The sequence below is a fragment of the Rhagoletis zephyria genome, unplaced genomic scaffold, assembly GCF_001687245.7.
Source record: "Rhagoletis zephyria isolate East Lansing unplaced genomic scaffold, Rhagoletis_zephyria_1.1 Rzeph_scaffold_05668, whole genome shotgun sequence".
Lineage (NCBI taxonomy): Eukaryota > Metazoa > Arthropoda > Insecta > Diptera > Tephritidae > Rhagoletis > Rhagoletis zephyria.
In genome coordinates this window covers 9092-19736 of record NW_016162751.1, presented here as the reverse complement: position 1 = coordinate 19736, position 10645 = coordinate 9092, and the positions used below count along the sequence as shown (strand labels likewise).

The 10645-nt window shown below is 35.8% G+C and overlaps 2 protein-coding genes across 2 annotated transcripts in view; both read right to left on the bottom strand.

The window, feature by feature from the left end:
* LOC108372343 (venom carboxylesterase-6-like) overlaps positions 1-1257 on the bottom strand; it is a 7202-nt gene extending 5945 nt beyond the window's left edge. Inside the window, exon 1 of the mRNA XM_017628006.1 lies at positions 948-1257. Coding sequence (XP_017483495.1) covers positions 948-1163 — 216 coding nt within the window. The 5' untranslated portion in view covers positions 1164-1257. The remainder of the gene's footprint in view (positions 1-947) is intronic.
* A 2586-nt stretch (positions 1258-3843) lies between these two features.
* LOC108372342 (venom carboxylesterase-6-like) lies at positions 3844-10253 on the bottom strand. Its single transcript, XM_017628005.1, has 8 exons — positions 9927-10253; positions 5783-5926; positions 5382-5721; positions 5108-5310; positions 4691-5038; positions 4459-4624; positions 4252-4387; positions 3844-4173 (listed from the first exon to the last, which is right to left on the bottom strand). The coding sequence occupies exons 1-8, from the start codon at positions 10251-10253 to the stop codon at positions 3960-3962; spliced, it is 1878 nt and encodes a 625-aa protein (XP_017483494.1). The 3' UTR covers positions 3844-3959.
* Between the last annotated feature and the right edge of the window lie 392 nt (positions 10254-10645).

Here is a 10645-nt window from a genome sequence, read left to right as displayed (position 1 = left end):
TGTTTTTATTTCTGTCCAAAAAAAAGTCATTCGTNACTTTTTATTTCTGTCCAAAAACAAAGTCATTCGCGTCCCTTTATTTTCAAATACCAACACATCTTAATTCAACTTTGAATGACGTTCGTTCATCCTACCTTTCTCTTTCATCCTTTTAATGAGTTTATTATCAAAGAAATAAAAAGGGTGAGAAAATACCTTTCCAATGACACCTCTTAAGTCTAAATCGGAAGAGCTTAGGTTCAGTTATTTCAGTTTTTCTTATACCAATCTTTGAAAAAAGTTAAAAAACAGCATCAAATATCTCATCATTACGATTCCGTTTAAATTTTTTTTTAATTTTTTAAAAATATTTTCATGCAAATTTTTTAAGCTTAAATCGTTTTGTCATTTGAGGGGATTTTTTCAAAAAAAATCTTTAAGAAACTATTTTTATTCATGAAAAACTCCATTTTTGGAGGTATTTTCAAATCGGTCCAGCTCACTTAAATCTTAATTTTTTCGGAAATATTTTGGTGGACGTCTTAAAATATAATAGGTTTTATAATTCTAATGGAAAAATAGTACCGATGTTTCTTTGTATGGGGAGCGATGCAGTCTAATATATATATATGTATATTATATTTTAATTTATTTCCTAAAATTTATTTTACTTTATTTTTTAAGTTATTTTAATTTGTGTTTTATCTTTTTCTTGTTTTTTGCTTTACCTTTTCAATATATTTTGCTCTGGTTTTTTAAATTATTTTAATTTATATTTTTTAATTTATTTTAATATTTTGTTTTTATTTTTTTCCTACTTTACTACCTTTTTTTAATTTTTTAATTTCATTTAATGTATTATTATTTTACTTTATTTGATTAAAGTTATTCAATTGGTTTAATAGTAAGTTTAATTATAATTTTTTTTCTAGATTTCTTGTTAGTTCATTTTATTTTTCCGCACTTACCTTAAAACGCAAATCTCCAACGGGTGGCAGTGCAAAAGGCACACCCATAAAAGCTCGTATATGACGACCTTTATGAGAGGTCAAATGGCGCCCGACCAGTACGCCCCCATGCGGTAGCTGCACTTTTAAAATGTCGGACGTACGCGCCGCAGTCAAGGCATACAGATTAATCCACGCAAAAAGAAAAAGTATTAGAACACTGGCCGATTTCATCATTTTGTTTGAGAATAAGTTGCGCACCGATTACTTGTACGAGTATGTAAATAAATGATCCTCTTCACTTGGTGGCCGAATGGCGACTGATATCGCCTTCGCACTTGAAACTATAATAATTGTATAGAATTTACCTGTTATCTTTGTATTTAAGACTAAATCGGAATTTAAGAGCATACAAGCAGTATGTGCATGTGTATGTACATTAGGGTGGTCCAAAAATGCACGTGAAGAAGTAAAGTCGGAATTTTTATGCTCCATCCGCTAGGATTGTTCTATACCGAAAAAATATACCCCAATTTTTTTATCTTGAAATCAAAAAAATATATAGGGCTGTTTGCACCATATCTGGTGAATTTTAACTCCCAGTTAAACATCGTTATCGACACCCAACCTAAAACATGTAATCGATAAAGCAGTCGATGTGCTTAACTGAAGGATGTACCTCCAGTTAGCGTTAACCAGACTTGGAGCAAACGGCCTTTAGAGGTCGCTCAAAGCGCCCAAAGTTTCTCACGTATTTTATATGGGGAAATCCACTTTTCGTTGAAATCTTCATGAGATTCCCAATAATAATACAATTTTTCATAGTAACTATATGAGGGTTAACTTAATTAGCTGACCACAAGGGTATATAGGTAATGGGCCAGTCCGCGCTTTTATTGTTACGGTTGGGACAAGGCCAATACTGCTTAATAATAACTCATTATATAGATAAAGCACTCACACAATTTAATATATTACACAATTTTATTAAAACCAAATGAGTTCTAATATATACTTTTCTTACCAAGCAGTCGGATTATAAATCGAAAATTATTTGACAGCACTTTCAACACCACCTATTTGAAACTCACTCAAAAAATTTACTTAGAACTAGATTTCTAAACGTAAACAAGTAATTTTTAGCAAAAAAAAAACGATTTTAAAAATGGAAAACTTTAAGCGCTTTGAGCGGCCTCCAAATATGTTTTGATTTAAAAAAAAGGTATATTTTTCGATATAGAACAATCTTAGGGGGTGAGAGCATTAAAATTCCGACTTACCATATTTTGGACCACTCTAATGTAAATACTCCCGTAAACATACTTATAAGCTTGCAAAAAAATTGTTGAAATCACTCGATATGTTTTTCGCAACAGATTGCAATATGTAGGCAGAGTTTGGTAAAAAGGGGATATGTAGTAACCTTTAGAATGGCAAAGGTATTTAGAATAGCACCTCAATTTATTGAATGCTTCTCTTACCCCTTTTGATGACTGAAATAGAGCGATAAGGCATTCTCATTAAAGCTGCTTACTTCTTAGTGTCTCTTCTGCTTCCGCTGAGCAAATCTCTTTTTCAGCATAAATCTCAGTTACGCGGTTTTGCACTTTAAACGACGATATCTAAATACATACATATATGCACATATACATTATCTTTGCAAGCAGAAGTGGGAGTGAGATACAGCAATGGCATTAATGCCTGCACATTTTTTAACTAAGTACTGCACCCGATAAAGGTAATATAAATTTTATAGATAAATAGATTTCATGGTTGCAAGAAAAAGTATCAACGATTCACACCATATTGGCAGCTGAGTGGAAGATCACCCTATATCGGTTGTCGGTTCGAAAACGCCTATTTCAGAATTTGGTTCAAAAACGCCCTATCTCAACGTAAATTCAATATATCGGCAATTGGGATAAAGTATTTTTGAACCATTTGCTGAGATAGGACTTTATTTAAAAAAATTCTGTTTTGAAGTCGTTTAACAAAGGCTTTGCGATGGATGAGCGTAAATATGACATAGTTTAGGTGAGGTTTGCTTGGCTGATACCTGAGCTCTCACATACATACTTAGACCATCAGTTGGTCTAAGCCATAATGCACTTTTTAGCGACTTTAATAATTTGCAAATCCTTTGGAGTGCAATTTCTTTCAGTGAGGAAAAGAGAGCAGGACCAAGTTAGTGGATACTGATGTATGTCCATATGCCCTCTAAACAATTATTATTTATGTAATTTTTTTTTCTTGAATCTGTAATCTCAGCTCTGCCAAGTATTTTGGGAGGACCCGTAAGAGTTTACAGAAATTGGAAAATGTATCTATTTTAATTGTGTTAACCCAGCAGCTGAATTCACCGTTATAAGGCCTCCTAAATCTAGGTTAGGTTAGATTATGCGAGCAGCTGAAAAAGAGGCCACAAAGGCCTATTGAGATGCCCAGAGGGTTTCCCTATGCTTGTCTTTAAACCATCCTAATTCTCTAGCGAATCCTAGCAGAGCCTTAGAAGGACTCCAAAGCTGCCTAGGTTCTCGAAGAAGTGGTGTCACTTTTTCTCCACGCACATCCCATCAAGCGATGAGGGGACGGAGGACAGCGGTTTGAAGGAGGCACCATAGGTTGCTACTATTTATACTTATACTTATATACGCAGCGAATACTGGGGGAAAACAAGGGCTTGTGCAACTATGAGGTCTAGAGATCTCTCTCGATTCCAGTGGGTATACTGACAGGCCCTGCCCTATCGGGGTTTACGCAGTGAGATTCAATATCACACTAGACCCTTTTTATTGCAGCTGCATAGAGAACGACGAAATGAAATCATCGAAGTCATCATCGGCTTGGCTTCGTGCTTCTGTCGTCTGCTGATTTGCACTGAAGTATATACATACGTGTGTAAATATATTAGAATTATGAGATTTTTATTTTTATATATTTACAAACAAACTTGTTATTTAAAAAAACTATCACTACACTTAAATACTATGCTTTAAATTTTTTATTTTACAAATTAATTTTTAGTGGTAACCTTTAGAGTTCGTCCTTCCGGTTTATTTTGCGCTCTTCGGCTGGAATGTGTGGGCTTAGTTGATGCCAGAAGTTCACGCGATCGCCATACAAGTTACGCTCCATTTGTAGTATTGTAAATTCTTCAGGTGTTTTATGACCTAGACGAGCATAATTGATAGGATAACCCTTTGCCGCGCTCCAGTGTGGGAGTGGAGAGTTTGCCGGCGTTGGATTGCTGGATTGAGTCAGACATAGAAAGTCATTCATTAGCATTGATTTTTAGTAGAAATATTACAATGTGTAAAACCTCTACCTTTCTCTGGCGAAATTCACCCACATCTGCAGAATAGCTTCGCGTAGTTCAATATCGCTTTTTGTGGGCGAGGCGCTGACGAACAACTCCATTGCTACTGGAAATAGATATTGCAACTCCTCGGCATGACAAGCACCTGGTTGGGAGGAAATTGTTTAGTAAATTTAAAATTTCAGAGATTTTTTTTTGGTTATTTTATCGCCTTACCATAATAGTCCTCTCTTCCACCTTTAAAGAGCTCCGAGAAACTTGCTGGGCTGCGATGCTCGAAGAGATACACATAGTACGGCGGCATTTTCAATGACTTCTCCGCTTCGGCGCGCTGGCGAATATACTCATCGATGCCAGCAATAAACCAACCGTCAGAGATGAGCTATCAAATCAGGAATAACACCGTTATTTGTGTTAGGAAATAAACACTCTTCTTAAGCAAACTCACGTCTGTCAAATTTTGATGATTATATTTATCATAGGTGTGTCCCTCTTTAAAGTAGAATTCTTCAATCTTACGCGTAATCTCTTCGCGTACTTCCGGCGGATGGTGATCGTATTGCAGTTCAATGGGTAGAATTGTATCAAATTGCTGCTTATATTCATCCAAGAGGCCAGGCAGATTGAGTAACGGCGCAGTTTTGAGCAGACCCTCCTCTGAAGTGGCGCCAATCATGAGTGGCAAAGCGAAACCGTGTGGCAAGCCGACATCACGCGGCCAAACTGTGAGGAATGCACCCTCATGTGGAGGCTCTACCACCGGTTGGAATGGCACCATGGGATCATAATCCCACTCCTGCGGAAATTGAATTTCGCACGCGTTAGCACTGAGTAGCCTAATATTTTTCAACTTAAATTCACTTACAAATAACTCGTAGAGTGTGGCAACGACATCTTTGGCGCTTTTGCCACGCAAGCAATGCAAAAGCTCTGGCCATTGCGCCTCGGCATTACAGCCCACCAACTGCGCCACTTTGCATGCACGACTCGCCGACAAGCCCTTATATTGAGGTTGCGCCCATGGATTGTAGTAGGTACCCGACTGTGCAATGGCTTTTTGGAAGAGGCCTGTACTTAGCAGAAATTGTCGAATTTAACTTTATTTTTGACGCAAAACTATACTAATTTATGTACATTACCTTTGGACGAGTTCGAGAGCATGTGGTATGTGACGCTAGCACCACCCGCGCTATTACCGAAGATCGTCACCGACTTTGGATCACCGCCGAAAGCGCCAATATTTTTCTGGACCCAACGTAAGATCTCCACTTGATCTTTTAATCCGAAATTACCTGGACAATCCAGCGTTTCAGTGCTGAGGAAACCCAGTGGACCGACGCGATAGTTGCCGATAACCAATATAACATCGTGATCGAGTAAAAATTCTGGACCATAAAAGCTGCTGATGCCGGAACCGCATTGAAAGCCACCGCCGTGAAAATAGACCATGACTGGTAGGGGGTCATGGGTGGGAAGATCCTGTTTTTGAAGGAAATTTATGTATGCAAATAAAAAAGCTGTGTGTGCGCTTGAGGCTTACCTCAGGCGTGTACACATTCAAGTAGAGACAATCTTCGCTGCCTTCGATTTCTAAGTCACGCCGATAGGGATCACGTTGTATACACTTTGGCGAATCTTGTATGGTTTGTCTCTCGCCGACCCATGGGCCATATGGTACAGGCGGCTGTATAGAAATATTGGAATATACATACATATGTATGTAGTAAGTAAAAGTAGATATTCGAGTAGATCTTGCTAAATATTTAATATTGATTGCTTTAGTGCTACAATTCGCTATGCAAATGACTGGGTATTTTTAAATTTTTTTTATATGTTGTTCAGCTACCATGATCGCACTTGTGAAAGAAATATGCATAACTTATTCATGAGAATGTTAAAATTGATTCATAGAACTAGACTATTCAAATCACTTTAAATTTTAATTTAATCGTAGCCGAAAAGATTAACATACTGCAGGCGAGCTTTTTTGTGAACTTTATGAGTGTATTCTTTAGCTAGCACGGATTTCTTTTTTTTAAGAAAATATTTCAAGTCTGTAGGCCAATTGTCGAGTATGGGAAAGAGATGTATTACAATTAAATTAGAGTCGAAAATCTATCTTTTGACAATTTTTTGCCTGGTGGCCGAGCTTAGCCCGTTGTGAAAAAATGTGATGCGGTGGGCCACGTATAAAAAAGAACGTTATTCAAGTGAAGTTTCTTAATCGAGTTCGGAGATGTTTGCGATAAATATTTAACTCCACGATGTATGTAGCTGGACAAAAGCAAAGACAATGATAAACATGTAGACAAAGGTTAAGATTGGAATTTAGGAGAGAAGAAGGTGAAAATAAAAATTGAAGATAAATATAAATATGGATATAAGGATGAAGGTGAAAATGAAGCTAAATATAAAGAAAAATATTTGTACATATATGTAGATTAAGGTAAAGCTGAAGATAACATGTAAAAAAGTTCAAGTTCGGTCGGATATCTCGAAAGCTTAGTGACAAGATTAAGTTCAAACAGACGGGCAGACAGACATGCGGACAGAAGGAATGTAGAAATCGACTCAGCGCGGCGTTCTGTTAAAGCTAAACCAAGATTCTTGAAGAAAACGTCAAAAAACGTAAGCGATATTTTTTTCAAAATTTTAGTTTAGATGCAGTAGATGCATTTCTCCATCCTAAGGAATATTTCTGCATTCAAAATTTTGAAAAAATGCCACTTACGTCTTTTTTGCAGTTAAGCTCGATTTCGTCAAACAAGCAAGGTGTATTTTTTTTCAAAATTGTCGTACACATTCAAAACCAAAAACATAAATATATATTTCCTAAACTTTGTGCAAAACTAGCGAAAATTCAGCAAATTTTCAACTTTTGAATCAGATGTTTTTAGAATTTTTTTGAATATGCAGCGCAATCAATTTTATTGTAATAAAGTACAAAATTTAAATAGCTAGAAATTACCGTTGATTTTTGTAAATTTTTTTTCACGCTGTCTCTTCCATAGAAATTTTTTTTTTCGAAAATACTGTGGAATAATGTGGAAAAAATACAAAACACCTTCAACAAAAGAAAAAAAAAAAATCAAAAATCAATTAAATTTCTGACTAACTCCAAACTTGCATCTTTTATTAGAATTTAATGGGCTGCATACTCAAAAAAATTCTAAAATATCTGATTAAAAAGTTGAAAATTTGCATGAAAATTTGCTGAATTTTTGCGAGTTTTGCACAAAGTTTAGGAATTATATTTTTATGGTTTGTGTTGTAGAACGAACCATGTTTTTATACAAAATTGGGGGAAAAATATTAGAATAAAAATTTTGGCACATATTTTGAAAAAATTGTAGGTTCATATGGAAAATCTAAGTATTTTTTTAACTTTCTTCGATTTAAAAAAAGAGTAGCGGACCAAATGTTGTTAACGAAGGGATATTCTGCTGAAATCCGCGATAAAATCTGCGTTTCGTTAATTTTAATTCTAAAACTGCCACGCCCATTTCTAGGGCGTTGTCGCCTTAAACAAAAATCTTTCAGAACAAACATATTTACTGGATGGTTATTCTACGAGAATTCGCAATTAAAAAATTAAAATTTTTGCAAAAAATACGATTTTTGACACTTTGCCAACTATAGCATTGATTTTTTAATGCCTAAGGCCGATGCCACGCAATGAGCGGCTTAAAATTAAAACATATTGAACTGGCTACACAATGAGCGGCATTTTTGAAGGGTTGGGCAGCGCCGCTCAGGGAAAAAAGGCGCTCATTTCGTGGCCTCGACCTAAGACATGCATGTATTTCATTCGACATCTGTACATCAGGCCTCACAATCATGCGTTCATCCAATCACTAACACAAAAAAAAAATACAAAACCCTCAAACTACATACGTGTGTATGTATGTAAAATATCAACTAATTAATGATTTGAATAATGCACAACTCGCGAGCGTGCAGAAATCGAATCGTCTAAAAAAATGATTTGCCGAATTACCTTTGAAATAAATTTTATTCAAACACAGAAAAGTCAAGATCACCGCAGTAAGCATTAGGATGAAGATGACTTGCAATTACTTTGCATAAAGCACAGCGCGAGCGAAGCAAACTTTCAACCAAATATTTATATTTTCATTTATACGCACATAAATTTGTATGTACTATCCTCAAAAAAATACTAAGTATACGCTTATATGCATGCTTAAAAGATATTATCAATATGATAAATTAATCATGACTATGGCTATAATGAAATGAATAAATAATAAAAATATAGTTGGCGGCAAAATTTTTGTTAAGTATTTGACCCAGATTCACCTCCAAACTCTATGTGTACATATAATTAAAAAATCAATAAAACTCCTTTGCAGTTGCAAACACCCCACCTATTTGGCGAAGAATTTTTGCATCAGTTGCTGTGGAGACTGTGGAATGAAAACGTAAAATTTCGCACGAAATCGCACTACGCGAAAGTAAGTGAAAACATAGGCCAATAGCTGTCAAATACAAAAATTTTGGGTTTTTTTTTATTAAAAGATGCTTCTTGACATGGAAAAATTCGATTTGACGTGCCCATGTTTATATGCAGTTTTTCAGTGTCTCGGCAGGAGACAAAAATTTAATTAAATACAAGAAACCCGGTGGCGTATGAGTATCGTCCGTCTATCAAAGGCTGTTGTTTGTCGAAATTTCACAGTACAGGGACTAAAAGTTTATATGTCATTCCTTTCTGATTTCAAAACAAAATTCAGAAGTAAATTTTGTGGACCTTCCAACATTTTATTTTCTGAATACGTAAGTATGTAGGTAAATTGTTGTTATCTTTTTATGAACATAAAATTCCGTTGTTCGAGCGATCTTAATTTTTCTCATACTAAACGATTATCAATAAATTTCCTTTTTGTATTTATTCAACTAAATACGTTTGTAAGTATATGAGGGTGATTGACGTGGTTCTTCCAAACCTTGGCTAAAATCTACCAAAATGAGAAAAAGTTTACCTTTTTACCCACCCAAATTTTTTCTACCAATTTTGGTAATTATTTACCAGAGTGGCAACCCTGGTTATGTGCAAAATTTTTGCCAAAAGGTTATTATCGACTATTTTTGCCACGTTTAATACGTACAAAACAGCCGTATTCTCAAAAATTTAAACGCACACATTTAACGATTTTATTGCACGTCAACAGTCGAATGTATTCAAAATACAATCATTTGAATATTCATTAATCGCAATTTGTTGAATATTTATTCATTTATTTTTAACATGAAAGCATTTCGCCAGCAAAGTGTGTATGCATGAAATTTAGTAGGTATATTTTTGTTGTTGTCGTGCACAATTAACACTACGGTTCACTAAACTTTCCCACCGTGATGAGACAGCGAAACAATTTTTTAAAAATCTGTCAATGCATTGCAATCTAGTGCGCCCCTAAAAGTCACGAAATATTTAATGTTTACTATTTTTTTTTAATTTTTTTTTTATTTTTGTATAATGCTCCAGCAAGCGTAACGAAACTATGTAAGTTCTAGAAATTTTATTAAGTTAATTTTACTACAACTTTTTAATTTTCTAAAAATCTCACTTCGCAGTGATTCGACTTTTTGCTGAATTTCTACTCAAGAATTTTATCACTACACACACACACACACACGCGCGCACATTCGCACTGAGCGTAACACACCTTGAAGCGCAATTCGCCCACTGGCGGCAACGCATATGGCACCCCCATAAAGGCACGCATATGCCTACCCTTGTGCGAGACACGATGACGGCCGACCAGGACTCCGCCATGCGGCAGCTCCACTTTCAACACATCCGCAGTTCGCGCCGCGATCGAATCAAAATGAATGCTCAAGGTGAGCAGAAAAAGCGCGCCGAAAATTATTGTTCGAGTAGCGGCCAAATAGACGCCAAAACGTGTTTCGTACAGCATCCGTTGCTGTTGCTGCAGCTGCTGCCGCTGAGTTCTCGACTCTTTGGCCAATTGACGATCGTTTGTGGCTAACATTTCCGCGCGTACTGAGCCGATCGAAACGAATGCGGCCGGTTTTAAGCGTTTGTTGAGATTTTGTTTTCTAATTTTAATTTTGTACACAAACAATAACAATTTTAAATTAAAGCGCGTGAATAAATACAAATACATTTGGTTAAATTAGATTTAGTGGCTTATTTGTGTGAAGTAGAAGTGAAAAACAAATCACAGCTGGACACGCGATGAGTATGTATGCACATAAGTATGTATTTGTGTGCTTCTTTATGAATGTATTAAGTAATGTACATAATACATTTAATTTTTGTTTTTGCGCGTGCCGCATTCGACCATTAAAACTGTTACGCGGTTAAATACGATTGTGGGAGTGAAATTCTGTTCAAATTCTCAGCAGTGTTGATCAAAGCTCA